Source organism: Rhipicephalus sanguineus, chromosome 8, assembly GCF_013339695.2.
Source record: "Rhipicephalus sanguineus isolate Rsan-2018 chromosome 8, BIME_Rsan_1.4, whole genome shotgun sequence".
NCBI classification, from domain to species: domain Eukaryota; kingdom Metazoa; phylum Arthropoda; class Arachnida; order Ixodida; family Ixodidae; genus Rhipicephalus; species Rhipicephalus sanguineus.
The window spans coordinates 30,248,083-30,273,686 of record NC_051183.1 but is presented as its reverse complement, the minus strand read 5'-3'; the positions used below and the strand labels follow the sequence as shown (position 1 = coordinate 30,273,686).

Sequence of the window (25,604 nt, the reverse complement as noted above, 5' to 3'; positions counted from 1 at the left end):
TAGTTAGTCCCATTGTGAGCTCCCAACGGGCCTTGCATTGCCTGTCTTGCAACACGGCAAATGTTCCAGGTGATTGACACAAACTTTACATTGACCGTATGAGTACACGACATGTAATCACAACAGCAACCGCGAAGTTTGCACTGTCGCGTAGGTATTCTTGGCGTGTTCTTGGCTACGTATGCTGAAGCAACGAGTCTCAATCCGTTTCCGTGGTGTAGTGGTTATCACGTGCGCCTCACACGCGCAAGGTCCCCGGTTCGATCCCGGGCGGAAACAGTTTTTTTTCTCTCTAACCTTTCTTTTTTTAATTTTGTTTTGACTTCAGCATAACTTCGCGAGAAAAATAACTTCTTGCATTTTGTGGTAAGATACCCCCGTCTTCTGAGAAAATAAAGAAAAGATAGGGCTGGGACGGAACGTTCTGTCTGACAATCTGCATCCTTCTACAAGCTTGGCATATTAAAAAAAAAAAAAAAAACAAATACCTGTGTACCATATCAATTAGGCCAGCTGCAAAACTTACCAGGACAAAAGGGCAAATTTTTAGGAAAACATGCGTTCGTGTTTTCCTTTAGCGTTTGTATTTGGCGTCACCTAGCTTGCCCAAATCGAGGTACTCCTGACCAACTGGCGATATTTTGCAGGAGATAACATACATGACAGCGATATGGTGGCTCACAGCGAGCAATTAAACAATGGAAGCAAATGGAGCCAGACTGTCGAGCTTATTTTGGAGTTCACAGATTTGATACTATATGAGCGTAATCAGAGCAGCGCAACAATAGAAAATTCATAGCACGTTTTGGATTAGATGCCCAGGTTGTGCCAATTTAACTTACATTATCAATCAATCAATCAATCAATCAATCAATCAATCAATCAATCAATCAATCAATCAATCAATCAATCAATCAATCAATCAATAGGTCAATCAAACAAACCGACAACTAAAATACAGTTGATATGCCTTACACTAAAGAGAAATTGGAATAACAGAGACTATGCAAACATGTCCACAAGAGAGAAGTCAAAACGCCACAAACGCCCGCGTGACCGTGTTTGCACGCCCAGTCTTTTAACACGTGTGAAAGGTCTTCATAGAATACAACAATCAGCTGCATGCTTTGTTGGACGTTAACAAGTACAATTGTGCAGCACGTGCAATAAAGTTAGTCGTCAGGAATTTTGTTTTAGTAATTAGTTTATAACCACCCAAAACGCTAGAGGGAACCTCCTTGCGCTAAACATGCAATGTGTAGCATCAGCTCCTCATATCCTGAAACAAATTATCCGCGAGGACTTTGCAAAAATTTAATAAAACATCATACATTGATTTCCTTCCCGCCTTAATTGAACATTCCAAGGTCTCAGATATGAGTCAAGTGCCGCAGACAAAATACTCCTGAAATACTACGACGAAATCAAATCGAAAAATATTTAGAAAAATTATGTTAACTCAACCAGAGAGTCACATTTCCCAAGGATGTGTATACGCGGGATATGGAAGATGTCATGTTTTCAGCCTCCAAAGAAGTAACCATTCTTTATGTAGGTTGTATCAGTGAGGTGTTGGTTATTCTAGCTGTTTCCACAGTCGACCATTTTTTTTTATAGGAAATTGCTTCTTATCTGCTTGTTTACTGAGCACATATCCGTGGCCGAAATGATGTCAGTCACTTCTGAGTTCAGCCAGCCATTCGTGCTTAAAAAGAGCGCAATCAATATCTCGGCTTCTTCTGGAACGGCAGATATGATCCATGATGACCAGTCCGCTTGTTTCTTGATTTTTGGTGAGGCAGGTCGCAGTAAGAACAGTACAGTGTTAAAGAACAGTAAGAGCGACTCTTCAAGGTTCATTGACGAATTCATGAAATTTCATTTCGCGGCGCATCATGGGGCTTGTGCGAAAGAACCAGTGTGAAGCGGCGATTCCGAAGAAGCTTATGTGTGCCGTTCTGAAAACTCAGCGAGCGTGACACCGTTGCACGCATTATTTGGCGTTATTTCTTCTGTGGCATTGCGCCACGGGCAGTGGGAGCTGTGCTGTAATTTGCATAAAATAGGCCCTAAATCACATCCCAAGCACGAGTTTTCCCCCGAATCAGAACTACAAATCTCGAAGGCCACGGTGTTGTGTACCAGAGTTACTTTAATCACTTGATGAAGTGGCTGTGTAGGCAAGGTACAGTTGGCAAAGCATCATGACCGCCATTTCGTCGGCATAGCGTTTGTTCCAACATCAGTCGATTCACAAAAGGCGTCTGGCAACGCTGTTGGAACAATGGCTGCGCCCATTAAAATGGCTGGCGACGTGCGGTCAAGTGACGCTCGACACTGGAAACGTCAAAAAGAAAGCTTGCCCAGGCCCAAGATCTTCAAGAAGACAAATGCGAAGTTCCATAACAATGCGTCGAAACCGGCATTCGCCGGCGAGACTTCGGACACCGTCAAATTCAACCAGATACTCGTCAAACCCAACAAGAAGTGGTATGAACAGGTAAGCATGTCCTCGTGTTTACGGCTGGTACATGGTTTCCTCGAATTCTCGTGAGATGGCTCGTCGATTATCTAATCGAAAGACACGTAGAGACAGTGTAGAAGTTATGGTTAGCGCGGACAAGAAGACTTCACTAATCGATCACACATGTTGCCAATGGATTTATAGCGAAAGCATAGGTCGGCAAAAAAGTGGAGCTCGCTCAGGCTCACTCACGAAATATGTTTTGCGCTTAGGGCTCACTCGGACTGTGACTCACCAAAAGTTTTCTCAACCGAACTCATTCAGACTGAGGCTCACGGCTTGATTTGAGTCCGAGTGAGTCGACTTACGAGTTCGTCAGCGCAGGCACGTAGCCAGGATTTTTTTTCGGGGGGGGGGCAAGGCCTCATTGTTCGAAAGATAGCATTTCCATGGCAAAAATAAAACAAAAATTGCCCGGGAATATAGAAGGCCGGACGAATTTCGGGGGGGGGGGGGGGGGCCCGGGCGCCCCCCTTACCTACGTGCCTGCGTCAGCGTATAATTAGCATCTGCGATCATGGTGTCAATGCTCTTTAACACCAATATCTCACATAACAGGTGCCCTAGGTGGCGTCTTTTGATCTCTTGCCTTCAGATACGAGTTGTGAGCGGCCGCATTCTAGTAAGGAGATTTTTATATTTATTGTAAGGCACAACTCGCACAAAATATTTTTATCAAGGACTTCCTGTAAATGTTTCCGGGGCGAGGTCACAGCACCCCCACCCCCTCCATACTCACGCCTCTGATCAATAAATATTGAGCTGGCGCATGAAAGCTATCGCTTTGAAATATGTGTGAGCTGACGTGAGTATAAACTTGACTGGTAGTGAACGTGAGCAGATATGGAGGCTGGTAGTAACGCCGAAGATGTTTGGACAGGACCGTAGTCGGGGAAAAATAAAGAAAACAGAGCTCACTAAGACTCACTCAAGAAATATACTTTGCGCTTAGGGCTCACTTGGATCAGACTCAGCAAAATTTTCCTTAACCGGATTCACTCAGACTCCGACTCGCTAAAATTTGTCGCAACCGTACTCACTCGGACTCGAACTCGCCAAAATATTACTGAGCCGGAATCACTCAGACTCACAACTTGATCTGAGTCTGAATGAGTTCGAGTGAGTCAACTCATGAGTGAGTTTGCTGACCAGGGATTGAAAGCGTGAGTTTTTGCTGCTATGTTACAGTAAAGAAAGTCATAACATATTTCGTTGTTTGAAAGGCAGGTCTCTCTGGGAAGTTGGTGTATGCCCTGAATAAGCGCTTAGTTCATCGCCTTATGCACGTTAAAATGTAAGCGTCTCTTTTTAGGTCGTGTCTGCTTGAGAGCTGTACCATTGTAGTTTCCTATCAAGTTATGACCAATCACTAATTCACCCATTCTCTCTAAAGTAACATGGCCGCTTCACTGATTTCACATATTCTCATTTTCCCAAAGCATGGAACCTGGTTCTTCCAGCACTGCAGCGCAATTTGCTGTGCTTTTACAGACGACCCATCACGTAGTGTCTAAACGTGTCGGCTCAAATAATCTTAAAGAAAAGTGGTTGCTGACGATGTGACGATGTCAGAGTCTGAGGAATCATAAACCAAGTGTGAATACATTTTCAAGGTTACAGCACCAGACTGAGCTTTCTTCACTCAACCTTTTCATATTGGCTGGCTAACCAGACACCAGCGTTTTCGGTTTCTTGTAGCTGTATTCGACTTAGCACTACTCGCGAATGCCACTACAGAGTCCCAGCGTGCCTGTGTAACGTACCACCATTTAAAAGAATACCGCTTAACCTGGAGGAAGGAAAAATACTAGCAGGGAATGAAAACTGCGCGACTTTTTCACATGAGGACAAAAGTAAACGAAATGGACCAGTGCTGACTTTCAACTGAAATTTTATTGCACACGAAAGGTATATATGTTACGAGAAATTTTAACAAAAGGAATATAAAAACCTGACATGATTTCCTGGCATAATCACATGCTCCTCTAGAAAAGGCGATTCTTTACGCGACAGATGGATGGCTTGCTTGATACGTGAGGAGTCTTCGTGCACTATCTGGGCGCTTCAATGATTTCGCGAGTGCATTGGTCTGCTGATGATCATGGTTTCCTCAAACGGGGGTACATCCACAGGAATGGCAGAGGTCAAGACCAACGCACTCGCGATATCATTGAAGCCGCTCAGATAGCGCACAAAGACTCATCACGTATCAGCAAGCCATCTGTCTGTTTGTCGCGTAAGGAATTGCCTTTTCTAGAGGAGCACGTGATATTATGCCCAGAAATCATGTCATGTTTTTATGTTTCCTTTGATAAAATTTCCCATAACATATATTCCTTTTGTGTGCTATAAAATTTTAGTTGGAAGTCAGCGCTTGTCCGTGTCATTTACTTTTGTCCCAATGTGAAAAAGTCGCGCTGTTTCCATTCCAAAATGCAAAACCACCTAGCCCAAACCTGCACTTTACTAGCAGGGAGCGTCGTGTCATTCCACTAGCCTCGGCAGGCCAACCGTCTTTGACGCCACCCTTCCCGCTATCCGGGATTGCGCGGTGCACCTTGGGTAGGATTAGGGCCCCACAGCCTTAGTTCCATAACAGTGAATTGGGGGAAATCTACCGCTAGTGTCTATGGGAGCTGCAATGCATGACACATCAGCCAGCATGGGATTGATGGGTTTGCATGGATTTGCCTAAGCTTCGTTCTTTCGACTCCGTGTGGCCTGCACCCACTTTATCACAAGATGAAGTTCAGCAACAGTTCATCAATCTCACTTCACCGTTGGGACCCTTTTAAGCTGACGAATCAAAATCAGCTCCCAAGGATCACAACGAGCCGTTCTTTTATCCCAAACAAGAGCCAAACCGTGACAATAAACAAAGCCGCAAGTGTGTCCATTCAAAGCCGCAAGCACGAAAGCTAGGCAAATCTACCTACCACCCATCATTCCCATGGTGGCTGAACAATCGCAGTGCCACAGTTCCGTCTAGTAAATATTGCAGGAAACTCTATGGCCGCAGCAGACGCAGCCAAAGCAAGTGGACCAATAGTAGCACTTGCCTATCACGCGACTAGGGCCTATTTCACCCAATAAATTTTTCATGACTAGGCTTCAGGATTGTCACATCACACTCCCTGCTAGAGTTTTTCCTTTCTCCAAGCTGTTTAAAGGGATGAGATTATCATGATGTCATGACCATACCTTTCGCAACGACCTGGTGTCACTAGATGCAGGGCCATTGGCGTAAGTATTAGTAAACGAGTGCTCTGTATAAGCAAATCATACTGTGTTCATTGGTTTCTCGTGGTTGTCGCTAATGTGAGCTTTCTTTTTTTTTTTTCTCGTCTTGTGCCCAACACAGCTGCCAGAAGAGGGTTCTGCTGTAACAGTTGCCGACAACCCTCCCGAACTGGTCTCGGCCAAGCGCAAGTTGGCAGAAACCCTGTTTGAGCATGACAAGGAACTTTACAGAAAACGTAAGCCCTTTGCCAGAACGATGGTGGCATTGATATATAAACTTTATGCGCAAACACTCTTTGTCGGATGTGAAAGAGATGTGCAGATTGCATTGCCTCTGCATTACTTCTGTGACACCTCTGCGGTTGACCCGCTGTGGTACCTTAGTGGCCAAGGCATTGCACTGATAAACACAAGGGCAGGGGTTCGACTCCCGGCCATGGCGGTTGCACCACAGTGAGGGCAAAGTGCAAAAACACCCGTGTGCTTAGATTTAGGTGAACCTTAAAAAAACCTCATGTGGTCAAAATTAACTTGGAGTCCCTCCGCTATGCCATCACTCATGGTCATCATTGTTTCAGCACCTAGAAACTCAGAATTTACTTTTTGAACCTCACAGTTTAATGCTACATATTTCTTGCATTCCTCAAAATAAATGTAATTCAGCGCACGTGGGTCTTGCATTCACATCCTTGCGTTCTCGTGCTGTGATTCATTCACTATGATGCACTGAAGTACAGTGAGCATCTGTTGTCAGACACTTTGGTCTATGTGGAGACAGTTTGCAGACACATCCAGTGCTAGATAACGAGCAACCTTGAATGGGCTTCACATAACTTTGATCCCCACTATGTGAGAGTAGTGCATAAGTCAAAGGAACCTTTCTTCATTTGAGTTTTTTTCTGGTAAGCATTAGTGGGCATTCATTTTGTGTGGAAGAGTTATGTAGTATTGGGAGACATATTATTGCCATCTATTGGGGAACGGTGTTTTCTATGCTTGGAAATGCTGAGAACAGGGCAGCAGTACTATCATGTGGGGTGGGTGAGTTTCCCTGAATTCTTAAAGGGACCGACAACTGGCCAGAATGTGTGATTGGATCCTGATGGAAATGAAAAGACCGTGTATTGTAGTGGCAGATTCAAGCATCGTTTTCATGATTTGGGCAGGATTTATATCTTTAAATTGCGTTTGAAGGTGACAAAAAACAGGTATGTCGTGTAGAATAGCGGAAGAGTGTGGAAGCTAGATTTTGAAGTCCTTCACTTGGCTGTACATAGTCTGATGTTTCCATGCACACCTCAATTAGTGCTCAGAATTAGAGTATGTATATCATTATCCATTCCCGCTCTATTGTGGGCGGCTTGCGAGGTAAAAGACGTTGCACGGCAGAAGCGGCGCTGCCTTCACGGCTACTAGTGGAACATGTCGAGCCGTGACGCGTGCGTTTAGAGTGCACGCATGTGTGGCAAAGGGCTCGCACAAACACGAACCATTCCCATGCTCACTTCCCATTGTTTGCGGCATGTGCTGCGTGTATACGACTTCCTAGTCACTGCAGATAGACAAAATTTTATATTTGTAGCGAAGCCTTCAAACTTTGTCATGGGTCCCCCTCTCCAGCACCTTCTTAGTGGGTCGTCCTCTTCGGCTCCTTTTCTGAAAGAACGCTGCTCAGGCTGGGAGTCCGTGCTCTGCCTTGACTGTCGCCGTTGCGCGTTGTCGCCAAGTGCTGTGAAATAGACACCTTTACATTATAAATGTTTCGCAGCATTTTCCACATTACCATTCCACAATTAGACACTCCCTTCGTGGTGCTAAAGAAGACAGGTACCATAAAAAATTGGCTTTCGGGCCCTTTAATCACGGCTAAGCTCAGTGTTTTTGCGATCTAAGATGCTCGCTGTTCATTTGCAGACTCAGAGTCACGGGCACGTGCCTCAGACATGCGCTGGGTGAGAACCGTGTTGGCGAAAGGCGCACTCGCCGACAAGGTGGCCGCCCACACGCTGCTGATTCAGGAGAGCCCCCTGCACAACCTGGCGAGCTTGGATTCCTTGCTCGCCATGGTGACGCCCAAAGGAAAGAAGGAGTGTCTCCTCGCAATGGGTGAGTTGTAAGGATTGTGCTGGCTTTTTTTTTTATTTATTTATTTATCAATACCTTACATGGCCCTCATGGGGCAGTACAGGAAATATGTAATAAAGATAAATATACAGTAACACCGTAGCAAACTAAGACATCAATTACTGCAGAGATGCAACTGAACCCATGAACGTAAAATAAAAAAAGCAAGGTATAGTGTCTGAAAATATATATTAGTATTTATACAAAATGTAGTGTAAAAGCAAGTAATTAAACAGCTTCAGTGCAACAGAAAGTGAAAACAACTGACCAGAGATTGTCTTCCGTGAAAAAATGTACACAAAGAAAGAAAAGGAAACGAGAACAAAAAAAAATATTGGCTGCAGCACTGTAGCCACGGATGAGCGTGAGAAAATGCCAAACATCAGATTTTGGTGTATAGATGTTCTTTAAGATTACCTAGGAACTTTGCGTGATTTCGTTCTGAAGCAAGGTCATCTGGTATGTCATTCCACAATTGAATAGCTTTTGTTGGAATACTTTTGGTAGGTACAGTGCTCGGCGATTATATAATGCTGTACTGTGAGCACTTGGCCGGTGGCGGTGAGGGTGAGAGCGGTCGTGACACATGGTGACTGCATCTGATAGATGACTGTTCACTCTGTGGTTCTTGGTTGTGCTGGCGGAATGCTGCTTCAGAACATGGCTTCAAAACGCTTTGCTCACGTGCCGTGCTGTGCGAAGCAGCTGGAACTAGCGGGCGTGCGTTACGAAGAATTGCAGTGTTCCACTGGCACCACCGAGGGCCGCAGACTGAATGACTGTTTACCGGATGCAGTCACCATGCGTCACGAACGCTGTCACCGTCCCCCTCACGGCCAGCAGCCCCATGCTCCGAGTATCACGTTTCAGTTGCTCAGCGCTGTACAGTGATAAGAAATCGTCAACAGGGAATGTCATCGAGGTAACGTTTCGACAAGTGGTATTGTGTTCTTCAAGGCAGCAACCCTTCAGAGGTGTCTTTACACTTCAGTTACAAAGGTGTAACAACTTAGCGATATGCGGGCACTGCTGTAGAGGCTACCACAGGAAACCTAGCCTAACCTAACCTAACCTGCTTGTCTGCTGTTTTTGTTGACAAGAACTGGAAGTGATCGCAGGCAAAGAAAACAAGTTGTTACCGGCCCGTTTGAAATGGCATAGCCACCTTAGTGAACGACCATATCTCCATCAATTTCTACTAGTGCATGTAACGGCAATTTGCATGCTATGCATGTTCTGCAGCTTGGTATTAACCCAATGAATGCGTTGAACTTGAGCTCTGTTGTGCAGAGAAAACGGGTGTGCAGTGATGATAAAGAAGCCCACTCCTACCTGATGGGGTCTTGCTTATGATGCTTGATTCGCCAAAATAGGTGAATAGAATTTTGACAGTAAGGTTTCGTTTTTCAGTTAATTCCCTCTCTGTGCCGACTCATTTATAAGCAGCAAAAAATCTTGAAAAAGTGAATTTTTTTACTTTCCCATCTAATTTCAATATTATGGAGTTCACCTGTGCTAAACGTACATTTCTTGTTCTTTCAGATGCTCTGAGGGACCTCTTTCTATCAGATCTCCTTGTACCTGACAAGAAACTGAAGTCTTTTTGTCAGGTAAGAGCATGTCAGGTCATTCAGAGCACAGCTAGTACTCTTTAAACCGTTTGTCAGGCCACGTTGTAGTTATTTGCATGTTTGTGGTTGGCAGTTACAAGCCATTATATACTGTGTATAAGCTTTTGGCTTTTAGTTACAAGCTGTGAAATTTGAAACACATATTGAGATACCTAGGTACCTATAGAACTGTGATGTGTGCCTTGTGATTTAGTTAGATGAAAATGTCACATGATCTACTGCCTGCCTTGTAACCACGTCATGTGGTCAAATTATTTTACCCACTTCCTTCCTGTGACCTGGTTACGTGATCGTGTCATGTTACACACTGCCTGCCTTGTGAACGAGTCATAAGATGAAAGAGGCTAATGTCACGTGAAGTTGAGCAGTTTCCACTTGGGCTTGCTGGTACAATGCAGTGAAGGGAACAGTGCATATAACGATGAGGACGAAGAAAGTCGCAAGTTAGACGAACACAGCGCTGACTTTCAACAAAAAACTGAAAGTTTTGCTGAAAGTCAGCACCGCGTTCGTCTAACTTGTGACTTTCTTCGTCCAGACGAACGCGGTGCTGACGTTCAGCAAAACTTTCAGTTTTTTGTTGAAAGTCCGAGCGGTAGCGACCTGCTTGAATCTTGGATGCTGCTGCTGCGGTTGAGTCGCATTATGATGTCATGTGATCTACTGCCTGCCTTGTAAACATGTCACACGGTTACAAGTTGGGCAAATACTCGTGACCTAGTCGCAACCCAGGTGGTCGAAACTTCCGGAGCCTTTCACGACGGCGTCCCTCATAATCATACAGGGTCTTGGGACGCTAAAGCCAAACAATCATTACTGATTTCCTTGTGACCAAGTAATGGTGATCATGCCATGAAAACTTGTTGAACAGGGAACGGGGCTGGAGCCCGCATGTCAACGTGTAGACTTCACTTTGTCAAGGCAGCAACTGCCTTCCTTAGCAGCGTTTTTATGTGCACAATGATTGTATCATGTTATGATCATGTCACGTTACCCCTTGCCTACTCTGTGATCGAGTCACGTGTCCATGTTGTATGATGCACTGTTCGTCAACGCATGCAGCGGCCCCTGGCGAGCCTGAGTGGTAGTGGCCTGGTTGAATCTCGGACGCTGCTGCTGTGGTACCTCGAGGACCTGCTGAAGCAGCGTTACGCGACCTTTCTGCAGTCTGTGGAGACGGTCTCCTTCGACCAAGTGGAGAAGCTCAAGCTGCGTGCGGTCACGTGCATGTTCCACATGCTCACCTACCACCCTGAAAGAGAACTGGTGGGCAATGTTTGCACTTGAAGGAAGCATGAGGCAGTTATGAAGGCTGTATCTGCTAGCATGGTTTCAATTTAGAAGCGAACGAAAGTGCCCGTATCTTCACAGCATGAGAGAGAAAAATTTACGATGCCATAAGAGCTGATGTTGGCCTGAATCATTGTTCTGACCTGCTAGTATTCAGTGTTGGGAAAGGGGAGTAATGAAAGAGGTAGAGAGAAGGTGTTGATGACGAGGATGTGGGGGGCAATGAAACGAAAAACATGAATGTCCAAGGACTCTTCACAGTTTATTGTAACCGTTCACTGTCGTGCAGAAGTTTGTTGAAAGCTTTGAGAATATCGAGCTGATGACGAGGATTGGGCAAACGTCCCTACAGAAGTTTTTCTGATAATTGTTGATTGCCAAATTTTGGCTGTAGTGGCTCCGGCCAAACGGTGGGATATTTGAACACCGTGTTTCAGAGTGAATTCTGCTCTCCCCTGGTCAGTGGTTAAATGATGGTGCATTACAATACCGTGGTAAAAAAACCCAAGGTTTGCTGGCATCCTGTGTGGCCAGGCCAATACCTGTTGTCCAAATGCAACAAGCAAATAGTGTAGCATAATAGAGGTAAATATCATTATTTTTTTTGCCTCTCGTGTGGTAGCCTTGTTTCATGCAAGAGCTGAAGGAGAACGAGTCTCGTGTGCACGACCAAAAACATAATTAAACACGCCAGTTGTTAGGTTTGCGCTCCACTTTTCATTTCCAGACAACTTGTTGTCTGGAAATGAAAACTACCTAGCACAGTGGCTCTGTGAAAAATCTTTCTGGTTTTCAAGAATATGAAGTAAAGTATTTACATCCATCCATTCAAGAATATGCATCTACTTAAATTAACTGCTCACTTAGTTTGCACTCCGCTTTGCATCTGGACAGCATATCACATTTTTGTAACAACTACAGCACCACTGACATATACATATATCTTAGGATCTTTATTATGAATGTTATGAAATTTATTATACTTTCAGTTGGTGCTTCACATTGTGTTTTTGCACAGTACACCATGACGTCTCACATTTACAGTGCACCTTGTACTCTGGTATATCTTCAGTGTATTCGCAACATGCTTATCGATGCTCTCCTAGTCCTCTCTATTGCTTTTTGCGCATTGTTCATTTTTCCGTCCATCTTGCCTTTCCAGTTCCTACTGGAGCGACTGATCAACAAGCTGGGTGACCGCACCCACGCAGTGGCCTCCCGGGTGGCCCACCACTTGACACAGCTGACCAATCACCATCCGCGCATGAAAGGTGCTGTACTGACCGAAGTGGACCGGTTCGTCTATCGCCCCAATGTGGCATCGAAGGCACAGTACTATGCCCTCTGCTTTCTCAGTCAGGTCAGTGGAACCTGCTGGACTTTGTGCCGTTTTCCAACAATTGATGCTCTCTCGATTGTGGGTGTGTTGGCAATCGGCCATTTCTCATATGGCAATCTTCCACATTATAATGTTGCCTTTCGTTGTTGCATTTAATTGTTTTTGATGACCGGTAGTGTTGTGCTGCTAAGCACGTGAGTGAAGGTCCAATTCCCGGCATGGAGGAAGGAAAAAGTTAGAAGGGAGCATTGGGCTGTGTGATAGAAAGAACGAAAGAAAGAAAAGCATTAGGTCAGGCACGCACATGCCAAGCTCTATTCCCCATTATTCTGATGAAGGAAGGGCTCATAAATTTTACAGCGAAAGCTGTTATGAGATCATTTCGCCGGCCGTTTTTGGTGCCGTAGTTGTCCGCCGCCGCCGCCGCCGCCGCCGCCGCCGCCGGTGTCCGTAACCAGTATCGCTCGAAATAAGAAAAAAAACTAAATAAGAAAAAAATTCCAAGATGGAACGAGGTTCGAACCTGGGCCCTCTGCGTGGGAGCCCAGTATTCAACCTCTGAGCCATGCCGGTGCTTGAAACTGCTTTGCAAAAAGGTCCTATACAGGCAAGCTTCATGTCGGGAACGAACCACATTAGCATATGCAATATAGCGTGGTAAAAGAGTAGAATAAGCACCAAGCGTCGCACAACGCGAATTCTGTAACCAGGCGTCACACAATGCGAATTGCGCAACGAGTAGGTTGTTGAATGCTTCACACCCATTACAAAGAGCTCTGCCATAATTCTTCATCGTCATCACGCACAGCATCAACAAAGTGCGCATAATGCCTTACATGCGTTTAGCAGGTACCACGGCTGTCTGTAGAATGACGAAAAATGGCACAGTGCCTACTGCCCTACTTCTCAAAAATTACAATGATTTATAGCGTAGTGGGTTCCTCGCAAGTGTACTTCTGTTGGTTGCCAAGGAAGCCGATAAGGCTCCCATGATCCATTTCCTCAGGGTCTCAATAAAGTCAATTCTCTCTCTCTCTCTCGCTCTACGTTTCTCCGGTTAACGTATGTTATAAAGCGTGGTGGGACAGTTAAATAACGACCGGGCGTCACACAATATGCATTACGTAACTAGTGGGTCGTTTAGAGCTTCCAACCCATTACAAAGGGCGCAACCATAATTGTTCATCGTCATCAACCGCCGCATCAACAAACTGCACATAATCGCTTACATATGGTACCTCGCTTCTCCGCAGAACAACGAATAATGTCGTGCTAGGTGCTTCCCAACTTCCCAAAAATTACGCTTTGCTGCGTAGTGGGTACGTTGCTAATGTACCTGTATTAGTAGCCACAGGAGAGTTTATAACGGGCTCTAGAAATGCCGCTCTTCCAGCTTTCGCTGTGACTGTGCTGCGCTTTCCGCGCAGGCCTGGCGTTTTTTTTCTTCCTGTGGTGTTGCAATTGGTTGTGCGGCTTATACACGGAAAGATGCAGGATCAGTTTCATGCTTTTCACGCCCGCCTTCTTTGTCTTGTTTGTCCAGCTCCTCTTGTCGGACAACGATGTGTCCCTGGCCCGCTCCCTGGTGTCCTTCTACTTCACCTTCTTCAAGAAGTGCGTCCAGCGCTCAAAGGTGGCCGACGCTCGCACCATGAAGGTGCTGCTGACGGGCGTCAACCGGGCGTTTCCCTACGCCCGAGCTAGCGACGCTGAGGGCCTGCCGGACGACCAAACAAACCTCATGTTCCGTCTCGTCCACCTCACTGACTTCAACATTGCGGTGCAGGCGCTCACGCTACTGTTCCAGGTGTGTCAATGATTACTTCAGTTGAACTTTCACAATGCACCGTACAGCAGACTCTCATTAAACAGAACCTGAAGGGACCAGGAAAATGTGTTCCGTTTAACAGCAGTTCCGTTTACCAAGTGATGAACAGGGGTGCAGAATTTAAGTACGAAACCAGTCATATTAGAGTCAGTTTTTCGATATAAGCAGCAGTTCCGTTTAACCTGCCACAGTGGTGTAATGGTTATGGTGCTCGACTGCTGACCCAAAGGTCGCATGATTGAAACCCGGCCGTTGTGGTCGCGTTTAGATGGAAGTGAAATGCTTGAGGCCCTTGTACTTAAATTTAGGTCCACGTTAAAGAACCCCAGGTGGTCGAAATTTCCTAAAGGAGCCAAAACGGGGCGAGCTGCGCAGCTGCGGCAGCAGATCTGCCCTTTGGCCGACTGAGCGTAGTCGGCCGCAGTTGCGCGCACTCTATCCCGTATCTTTAGAGACGGTCAGCATATGGCTCATAGCTTTGTACATGTTGTGCTTTCATCGCAAAGTTTGCGTTGAAGCCATAGGGAGCACAAAGGTCATTTCGCTTGCTGCAGTGGCCTTGTTTCCTAAAAGAGTGAGCTGCTAGCCTTACTTCGTTTAACATTCTAATGTGTTGCTATTGCAGTCATTGCTTTGCTTTGCAGTCATTGCTTCGCGGTAATGCAAGAAAGGTGGCTTCACGGCAATACACGGGGAACTTTGTTTCTAAAATTGTATTTCTCCGTTGTTTGTAGTTGGGAGCATGGGTTATGTACAGGGGCAAGTTATGTACGAGAAAATAGGGTACATGAGCAGCTTGAAGAACGGCATAGTCTTTTTCGATTCTCTTCCCACTGAATTATCATCTCTCTTTTGGCTAGATCCTGGATGCCAAGAGCTCGCTGTCGGATCGTTTCTATGGCGCGCTTTATCGGAAGGCGCTGGACCCGGCGCTCGAGCACTCCAGCCACCAGACCATGTTTCTCAACCTTCTCTACAAGTCGCTCAAGCGGGACACGGAGAACAACAGAGTCAAAGCATTTCTGAAACGACTCCTTCAGGTAACAGCCACTTGATCACCCTGTTGTGCCTCATTGGGATGTACATTATGAGGTTCTGCATGCCAGCACCAACTATAGTATCGAGCAATGTCGTAGTGAGGCGCTCCGGATTAACTTTGACGACCTGTAGTTCCTTAATGTGCACCTACATCCATACAGTTTCCTAAAATTAACTAGAGGGGACTCTGGCGCTGCGATCATCCAGCCACCATAGGAATGATGGGTAGTACACGGATTTGCCTAGTCTTCGTGCTTGCGGGCTTCGAACGCACTTGTGGCTTTGGTTATTGTTGTGTTTTGGTTTTCTTTCGGATAAAAGAATGGATCGTTGTGAACTTCGTGACCAGATTTGAATTGGTGAGCCTAAAAAGGTTAAAGTGGTGAAGTGGAACTGCTGACTTTTGCTGAACTTCGTTTTCCGACAAAGTGGCTGCAGGCGACACAGAGCCAAACGGAGCCGAAAGAACAAAGTTTAGACAAATCCGTGTACCACCCATCATTCCCATGCTGGCTGAAGCGCCATGCGTTGCAGCTCCCATAGACACTAGCGCCAGAGTTCCCTCTAGTAAGTATTGTAGGAAACTCTATGCCTAGATCTAAGTGCTTGTGCTTTTGTATTTCGCTGCCTATACCATGGCCAGGATTCGAACCCATGCTCTCATGCATATCAGCGCAACACTGCTGCTGAGCTAAACTGCTAAGCTAAGCTGCTCAGCTACAGTGATAGGTTGGGACTGCGCTTTATGATGAGTTCACTCAGTGAAAATTGGAGTCCAGTATATGTGCCATTTCCACCAGAAGTTCACCGCATGTATATATATGTCATATGTATGTATATACAGTCGAAAACACATACAGTAAAACCCCGTTAATTCGGACTTCACGGGACCAGAGAGAATGTCCGAATTAACCGAGGGTTCGAATTATCGCGAGTACGATCAAAACACTAGAAAAATGTTTCCGCCACCACCAGACTTTTATTTCTTAAAAAAGTCGGTGATCGCGGTTTGCTTCGCGGAGGCAACGTGCAAGGAAATCACAATTTTGCTAAGTTCCTGAAAGTGGCTGTCCGCGCACACTGTGCCGCAAAGCGGCGGTCTAGCTGACGCAGCCAGGCTTGAAATATTTCGGCCGTCATCCAAGCCTTTCTATTAAAGCGGTAGTCGACAGGCAGCTGCTTAATGTTCTTAAAACATCTTGGCTTCGCAGCCTTTCCGATCACCAGCAGCGGCAGCTACTCTGTGCCGGTCATGTTCGTAGCCAGAAGAACCGTCACCCGCTCTCTACTCCGTTTCCCGCCGACGCACGGGTCCCCCTTAAACACGATCGTCTTCTCAGGCAGAGCCTTAAAGAACAGCGCTGTCTCGTCAGTGTTGATAATGTTGCACGGCTCGTACGTAGAAAGGCGTGCGGAAAGTCCGGAACGCCAGGCCTGCACAACGCTTCACCGCGCACGTTGCGGAACACCAGGGGTGCTATCGCGGAACGATGCCTTTGCCATATTCTATGCTATTCTTATCATCCACCACTCGTGGCTGGCTGATCGCGTTGATATGGTGGCTTAGCGTTGATAACGCGGACGGACCGTCGCCATGTTGCCTGTTGCTGATGACAGTAGCGATGCACTGCCTTTCATTTTGTGTATGTGCCTCCGAGATGCAAAGCTCGTTTTAAATCTCGGAGGCCATAATCCGATCTCGTTACCTCGTTTTAAATCTCGGAGGCCATGATCCGATCTCGAAGTTGTTAGATGCGCCGTCGATTTCGGCTGCGAATCCGAATTATATCCGAACCGCGGCCGTGGCGGTATCCGCTGCTGCTTCCCCGTCTCGACCCGACCTCGGTCGGGAGTTCGAATTAACCGAAGCGCGGTCGAATCTGTCCGAATTAATGAGAGTTCTCAGCCATAGAACAATGCACATTTTGGACGGGACCAGACGCCGCATCGGAATTAACCGAAATTCCGAATTAACGGGGGCCGAATTAACGAGATTTTACTGTATAACAAACTGTTGTGTATATCGAACAGTTGCAATATCCTCTTCTATATATTTTTGGTGTATAAAATATTTTATATATCGAATTACCTGTATACAGCATGGACCACCTATTACATAAGTCGCCAGAGTCGCGAATATCCGCGCTATAAGCGATATCATGCTATTATAATCAAAACAACATTTTTGAAATTCAGACTGCACATGTGCAAAACACGATGAACAAACAGCGGCACGATCCTAACAATCAAGGTATGTGACTTGGGTGTATATTTGCATCTGCTTAAAGTTGCAAAATGTTGAAAGGTCAACATCCGCGGACCTGCTATGCCAACATAATGAACGCAGAAAAAAAGGAGAAAAGAAAGCGCCGTAGCGGAAAATCGCCGGCTAACATTTTTATGCGGACTACACTGCAGTACCTCACTACGCAGAAACTATACGTCGAACGTCAAGTCAAATTCTGCATGCTTTCGATTTTCCGAGCGCGTGCACAACGTCGAAAACAGTGGTGACCGCGAACCACCACTCAAGTGTTGCACATGCGCGCCCTCGTTTCTGTTGAAGACATAAGTAGCCCCTTCCAAAGGCAACAACTGCAAAACGTTTCATTGGCTCGTCACGAAACCGCTACATTGATCGTCCATAGTCACTACCGACGAGGCAGCTATCGCTTGTTAGGCCCAGCGTGTGGGTCGCAACTTGGCAGGCCATTGCGGGAAGCTTGCTCAAGACAACACGGGTATCGGGCTTAGAATAGATCGCACTCACGAGCTAAACGAAGGGCAGCATGCATGGAATAAAGTTTCGGATCACGGTTGGGAGAACAGACGCGGAAACTATCCTGCAAAAGTCTGCCAAGCTTGTAATTTCACCTGCTGGTGGCAAAGACTAAAGCTCGATTGCAGTGTCATTTGCGGGTGAATCGAGGTCGCAGACGCGATCTCTGCATACAGCGACGATGCAACTATTTTCCCGACAGGAAATCAGAGCCAAACAGCGGTAACGCGCAGATGCAGGCGCCCGTTCGGAGCCGAGCGTGCGCACAACAAGCGGATGGAGCAAAAGGGGCAAAGGCTTTTCCGTCGGCCTTGGTAACCGCTCCTTCTCATACTGCGTGCACGCGTTGGGCTGCTCTTGGTATCTTGAAATGTACTCTGCGTCTGCTCCTGCAGAGGTGCAAAAACTTGCGTATATTACCCTAATCTGCCCTAAAATTGCGTACGCTTCAGTCTTATGGGACCTAGAAGAGCATACGTCATTAATAACATAGAATCTTTGCAGAACCATGCTGCTTTTTTCATTTTCTCTGACTACTCTCGCTTCACTAGCATCACCGGTTTAAAAGCTCGTGCATGTCTTGATAACCTTTCCCATCGTTGTAAACTTGCCCGTTTATAGGTGCACGTTAAAGAACCCCAGGTGGTCGAAATTTCCGGAGCCCTTCACTATGGCGTCTCTCATAATCATATCGTGGTTTTGGGACATTAAACCCCAGATATTATTATTATTAAACTTGCCTGTTTATCTCTTTTTCCATAGAATTTACCATCATCCGTTGCTTCATAATGATATATTTCACTCACCCTCAGCCATCTTTCCACGCCATGATCACCCTCTCAGGATCAAACACATTTCATGCCGTACTTCATCTTTTGCTAATTCGTTCATTCCAAAAACCATTATTCAATGAAGCCAGCTGCCTTGTACAATAGCAACGGAAACCAATATTTCAATATTTAATGCCCTTCCAAAAAATGATAACAAAGTGTAGTCTTTATTTACGTTCTGTTCCATTCTCGATAGCCCATTTAGTTTGTTATTTTGTGTTCTGTTATGTTATTCTCTTATATTGTGTTGCGTTATTGTGTTGCTTTCTTCATTATGCTTAGGCGAGTCTTATTACTTTTGCCATTTTTTGTGCTTGTTGTGTCTCTGTTGCATTGTCGCCTTTCTTTCCTGCCCCACCCCCCCCCTATGGTACTAATAACCTCCCAGTGAGGGCCTTTAAGGGTTTCTTGAAATAAATAAAATAAATAAGTAAATGAATGCAATATTTAGATTTTGTTATTATGTGTGGCATTAAGATGATAAACACGACAAACTAGTACTCTGTGGCAAGCACCGTTTTCATGCTTTGACTGCAGCCCCGCCACGGTGGTCTAGTGGTTATGGCGCTCGACTGCTGACTCGAAGGTCGCGGGATCAAATCCCGGCCACAGCGGCTGCACTTCCGATGAAGGCGAAAATGTTTGAGGCCCGTGTACATCGATTTAGGTGCACCCAGGTGGTCGAAATTTCCGGAGCCCTCCCCTACGGCATCTCTCATAATAATATCGTGGTTTTGGGACGTTAAACCCCAGATACTATTATAATCATGTTTTGACTGCAGGCGTGTCTTTACCGTTCTCCGCATCTGGCTTGCGGCATCCTATTCCTCGTGTCCGAAGTTGTCAAGCTACGGCCAACTCTCCTCGATGCTCGGACGTTTGATGACAGCCCCGACGATGAAGCCCCAGAGTGCTCGGTGCAACTGGACGACAATGACAGCGATGGCGAGCATTATGATGATGCTCCGGATGACAGTGTGAGTGGCATCCTTCTACTTCTGGCATCGTGTTACAGTCGGTGAGATTTTGTCTAAAGTGAAGTTCACCAGAGTGGATGTTTAGCCATGTCATGAATCCTGAAGTATATTTAACAGGATACCCTGCTTTAGATATCCATTTCTTTATTTTTGAACCGATTTTTATGAAACTTTTGCAGCTTATGTACTTGTAAGTCTTAATTTCAAATATGCAATTATTCTTGTGGCAAAATTTGATGTTTTTAAAAAAGAGGATACCCTACTTTAGATAACGTCATCACCGAGTCGCGGTGATGACGTAACAGCTCACCTCCACTAACGCTCCGGCGTCTTCCTCGCTGTAAGCTCTGTCGATACTGTCGACTGCGCCAGTTAAGTTTGGTTGGTATCGACAGGCCCTCGATGATCCGAGTGCACGCTGGCAAGGCGAAGGAAGAGCCAGAGTCTGGTTGAAGGTAGCGTTTATTGACAACGACCGTCCACCCAGGCTGCGCCCAGCGAACCCTCACCGTTTCGTCTTCCAACGGGCATTCCCGCTCAGTTGAAAAAACGCCAGGCCTGCGCTGAAACCGCAGCACAGTCACAGCGAAAGCTGGAAGAGCGGCGTTTCTAGAGCTCGTTGTAAGCTCTCTTGGGGCTACAATACAAGTAGACTAGAAAGGTGCCCACTACGCCATAAATCACAATTTTTGTGAAGTTGGGAAGCACCTACTAAGCCATTATTCGTCATTTTGCGGAGAAGCGAGGCACCAGCTACACGTCTGTAAGGCATTATGTGCACTTTGTTGACGCGACGACTGATGACGATGAAGAATTATGGCTCAGCCCTTTGTAATGGGTTGGAAGCTTTAAACGGCCCACCAGTTATCTAATTTGCATTGCGTGACGCCCGCTCGCTATTTCCCTCTCCCGTCATGCTGTATAACATACGTTGACGTGGGAGAGAGACGGGGGGGGGGGGGGCGAAGAACTTTACTGAGACCCCGAGGAAATGGATCATGCGCTCATGGGCTTCCTTGGCAACCAATCCAAGTGCACTTGCGAGGAACCCACTACGCTATAAAGCATTGTAATTTTACTGAGGCCCCGAGCAAATGGATCTGCGCTTATAGGCTTCCTTGGCAACCAATACAAGTGCACTTGCGAGGGACTCACTACGCTCTAAATCATTCTAATTTTGAAAAGTAGGGCAGCAGGCACTGTGCCATTTTTCGTCATTTTACGGAGATCCGTGGTACCTGCTAAACGCATGTAAGGCATTATGCGCACTTTGTTGATGGTGTGCCTGATGACGACGAAGAATTATGGCAGAGATCTTTGTAATGGGTTGGAAGCATTTCACAAACTACTCGTTGCGCAATTCGCATTGTGTGACGCCTGGTTACAGAATTCGCGTTGTGCGACGCTTGGTGCTTATTTTACTCTTCTACCACGCTATATTGCATATGCTAATGTGGTTTCTTCCCGACATGAAGCCTGTATAGGACCTTTTTGCAAAGCAGTTTCAAGCACGGGCATGGCTCAGAGGTTGAATACTGGGCTCCCACGCAGAGGGCCCAGGTTCGAACCTCGTTCCATCCTGGAATTTTTTTCTTATTTAGTTTTTTTTCTTATTTCGATCGATACTGGTTACGGACACCGGCGGCGGCGGCGGCGGCGGCGGCGGCAGCGGCGGCGGCAGCGGCCGGCGGACAACTACGGCGCCAAAAACGGCCGGTGAAATGATCTCATAACAGCTTTCGCTGTAAAACAATCATACAAACACTGTACGTTCTCCCTCTCCTTGCTCTTAGCTTGGAGAAAAGGAATCCGCGCGATGCTCTCCTTCGGCGGAACCACCTGCGTTGGCCATTACTGCCGACGGACGTAACCCGATATCCCGCTTCGGACACCGCTTCTGCACTTCTGTCGCTGCAGCCACGTGGCCTGGACCGCGGCACCCACCTGACCACTTTGAGAATCCGCTGCGTTGGTTCGCTTCCCCAACACAAACTCTCTGGGCAATATTCAGGGGAACCCGCCACAGCTCTCGAGCCATTTCTCTCGACGACTCCCTGTGGCGTCGACGCCATGGATCCGCATCCACTGTGACCTAGCAACTCGAAAACATAGTGAGCAGCAGACTGCTCACATATTCTGAGGCGCCCATACACTCTGAGACTGATTGGTAGGGTAGGGCGGTCAAAGTGCCTTTGGTTGGCAAAGAAATTTAAGAAATATCTCTGAACAGGGGTCTCCCCTTAAGAAGTGCAAACTGGTCATGGATGGGAAGGCGCACAATACACGCAAATACAGGTGCTTGTATGTGTTGCGGTATGTGCCCTTTTATCTATGTATAGTTTACAGTTTCTAAAAGTACTTTGTCTGAAGCCTCTTGAGCATCATATGTACCTCTGAGATCTGTAATTGTAGTTGCAAATCAGTTCTGCAGAATCCTGCAAGAGGGCGGAAGAGTGATGAACGGAAAAATTGACGCCCACCCTTTTGTACCACAAAGCTGTAAAGAAATCCGTACAGATTTCTCCGAAGGAAAGCTTCTCAGTTGGGGAATCTCAGGTGTGGGAATCCAACCCGGGACCTACACCTTTCCAGAGCGGTCACTCTACGAGTTGAGCTAACTGGGATGCTAACAATTGGCAGTGCAAGGGTAAATTAATCGACAACTCAAAGCAAAGCACACTGAAGTTGGATAGTCCAATTGGTCGGGCGAGCGCTCCACAAAAGCGTTGGTCCCAGGTTTGATCCTTGGACCAGGACAAATTTTTCATCTACTAAGAAGCTTTTCTTCGAAGAAATCCGTACGGATTTCCATGTATAGCCTTGTGCTACAAAGTGGTGGTGATCAATTTTTTCTTTTATAATGAAGTGTGTGATAGCAATAAATTTACATTTGATAACGCTGCACTTTAGGGGGAACTTCAGGATAATTTCTTCTTGGGCAAGTTGGCATTTACTAAACGTATCATTGTAGCACAGTATGTTTCTTCAAATGTCAAAACGACATGTACTATCGCGCTCAGTACGAGCTACGTCATGCGAGCACGTGGCCGAGCGCTCTGCAAGGTTGTACAGTGGCGCCGATCATGGCATATTTTCGAGTTATCTGGAGAGAGTTTGGCTGTCCCTGGGAGCGCTCATCGCCACCACTTGTCTTCACCCTTGCCCTCGTTTTGCCCTGCAGTCATATCAGCTTAGCAGGGGCGTAGCCAGAAATTTTTTTCGGGGGGGGGGGGGGTTCAACCATACTTTATGTATGTTCGTGTGTGCGTTTGTATGTGTGCGTGTATATATACGCAAGCAAAACTGAAAAATTTCAGGGGGGGGGGGGGGGGTTGAACCCCCCCTAACCCCCCCCTTGGCTACGCCCCTGCAGCTTAGAAAATGTCAACTTCGAGGATTGAAAGCAAGCAAGTGGGGGCAATGCGCGCTCGCACGAGCAGCCAAACTCTCTCCCGATAACTTGAAGATATGCCATGATCGGCACCACTGAACAACCTTGCAGAGCGCTCGCCCACGCGGTCGCGTGATGTACTCATACTGAGCGTCATAGTACATGTAAACAGTGGTGCAGTTCGATTGTTCGTCTAGAAGTCTGTCATCATGAACTGAGTACCATTGCACGACTCTTGTGTGCAAAATTGACACCAAATCTCGTGCTGTTGCTTCTCAACCTAAATCACCATTGCCAATATGAATGTACCGACTTTATTCCTCCATGACCTACATCTTTACTGCTGTCTATCAATCAGCTAGTGATGATGCTCATAAGAACTGCAATAGTCCAAAACAGGTGGTGCCACCTTGCACACATGCCAATATTAACAATGTCAATTCTGACTCTTGAAGTAATATCTGTGAGCGTTGGAGCAGAACATCCTTTTTCACAATGGCACACTTTGCGTGTTCTTGCTGGCGACTGATGTGTAAGACGGTGTGTTCTTTATTTTTCAGGACGAAGGAGAATCGTCAGGTGCCGCAAAACGAGCACGATCGGGTTCTAGTGGTAGCCAGACAGGAACAGCCGGTGAAAAGCAAAGCACAGGCTCCTGGGTTCACACAAAGACGACAACCATCGACGAGTCGGGAGCCCCAACAGTGGAGCGGCGGCGGAGGACCGGGTTAGTGGTGGCTTTCGGGATTGCTTTACCATATTGTGTAATGAACACGCCTTCTGTTGTGAAAAACTGCAGTAAAGTTGGGGTGTGCATTTATTATCCAAGGTAGATTTTATGAAAACTTTTTCAGGATGAGTGAAAAATGCGGTAATGCTAGCAAAGTCACAGCTTTGGCGCAAGGGCGAAGCAATCAGTGCGATAGCAATAAATTGGAATGTTATACGAAGCAAATGCGGTATTGCAGAGTGCTTTAAGATTTGATGTGGTTTCTCGAACCAGTATCTTTTTAGGTTCTGGGTTCTGCATTTATCTCAAATTTTCTGTGGCAGGAAGGATTATGCAAAGTCATTGTGTTTATGCAAGTACATGTAGATTATTTTTGAATAGTTCTAGCAAGCAAACTATTCTGGAACCTATGTATTGATATTGGTGAGAGCCAGGCTTCTGCATTTTAATCGGTGACTGACAGAACTTTCATTGCCAAGCGAGCCCTCTATTTTAACTAAGAACTGTGTTTGGCCATTGTTCCATTTCTGGAGTGGTCTAGCTTCCCATCTTAAGGTTTCATTTAGCACTGAAATGGCGCTATGAAAGGGGCTATGAAATCAAAGAAAGCATGTTTATTTTCAAATGGTAACTGATTGAATACATTAACGCCTGCTCATTGTCACTGAACTCAGTGAAGCGGCCGCAGTGGCCTCAGTGTCCTAAGTGGAGTGAGTAGTATTTGCGCTGACGCTGGCACTTTGGAGAGGGTGGGCTCATAGCACATAATTTTCATAATTCTGAAGTTTTGGAAATGTTAAACTGGGCGCTTGAGCAAAACAGGGTGCTTCTGCGGTATTTTACGGCAGCTCGTTTCATGAAGAAGGGCGTTTGCATCGCATGATTTCATAGATCAGTGGTTCTCAGCTGTTGATATGTCGGGGAACCCTTGTGAACTGGTCAGTGTCATGGCGGACCCTTTGACGTGACGAAACGGGAGAAGGGGGTCTGATGTGGCAGGCTTAGCTTTTAATTGAGGCATTGGAGCACCCGAGGCAATCTTGTTCAAGAATGTTGCTGCAGTTCCTGGAGCAGGACTTGAAACTGTGAATAGGTCAAAACTCGCCTCCAAACACTTTTTTTTTCGCAGGCGATGGCGATGTGGAACCCCTAAGACGGCTCCGCAGAACCCCATTTGAGAACCACTGTCATAGATCTTTGTTTTTTGCAGGTATGACCCCCTGGCTCGCAACCCACTCTACTGCGGCGCCGAGTTCTGCCCCGCTTGGGAGCTGCGTCACCTCAGCCATCACTACCACCCGTCGGTGGCGCTGTTTGCCGAGCGCATCCTGCGAGGACAGCCCGTTGCGTATCCTGGTGACCCGCTGCAGGATTTCACCCTGTCACGCTTCCTCGATAGGTGATAATAATATAATATAATAATAATAATTTTTATTTGCACAACAATGTGAGCCCTCCGGTGGCGTGCGAGGCTACACAGAAAGGAAAGACCCTTACGCGCGTGCGTCTGCTAGCCCGTCACCGGAAGGCAAGAAAGAGAGAGAAAAAAAAAAGAAAAAAAAGGAAAGAAAGAAGGAAGAAAAAAAAAGGGGGGGGTGAGGTCATCACGAATCGCTGGACAGATGGCGACTGTACAGAGAGCAGAGCTGTTTGGAGTCTTCGCTGGTGCGAGGGGGAGGTGCGCAAACACTCATGGGAAGAGTGAGGAACTCGCGTACGGCGGCTGGGATGGCGGAGGAGCCGTGACGCTTAGTTCGTGTATGCAGAGGCTCCGGCTGACCCGAGCGTTTATTCACACGTACTGCTGACGATAAGGGGGTGTCCGCCAGGGAGCCATAGAGTAGACGACAGAGCAGGCGCATTTGGGTCACAGCACGACGTTG

General features: G+C 46.5%; 1 protein-coding gene and 1 non-coding gene across 2 annotated transcripts in view; both read left to right on the top strand.

Annotated features, from left to right (window-relative positions):
* Positions 1-206: 206 nt before the first annotated feature.
* On the top strand, positions 207-279 carry Trnav-cac (transfer RNA valine (anticodon CAC)). The gene has a single exon. It is a non-coding gene; the product is annotated as a tRNA-Val (tRNA).
* Positions 280-2,260: 1,981 nt separating this feature from the next.
* Positions 2,261-25,604, top strand: part of LOC119401625 (CCAAT/enhancer-binding protein zeta) — a 38,013-nt gene continuing 14,669 nt past the window's right edge. Inside the window, exons 1-11 of the mRNA XM_037668527.2 lie at positions 2,261-2,500; positions 5,886-6,000; positions 7,679-7,870; positions 9,431-9,498; positions 10,582-10,785; positions 11,972-12,169; positions 13,692-13,955; positions 14,837-15,016; positions 19,406-19,600; positions 23,552-23,718; positions 24,932-25,120. Of these exons, the coding sequence (XP_037524455.1) occupies positions 2,285-2,500; positions 5,886-6,000; positions 7,679-7,870; positions 9,431-9,498; positions 10,582-10,785; positions 11,972-12,169; positions 13,692-13,955; positions 14,837-15,016; positions 19,406-19,600; positions 23,552-23,718; positions 24,932-25,120 (1,988 nt within the window). The 5' untranslated portion in view covers positions 2,261-2,284. The remainder of the gene's footprint in view (positions 2,501-5,885; positions 6,001-7,678; positions 7,871-9,430; positions 9,499-10,581; positions 10,786-11,971; positions 12,170-13,691; positions 13,956-14,836; positions 15,017-19,405; positions 19,601-23,551; positions 23,719-24,931; positions 25,121-25,604) is intronic.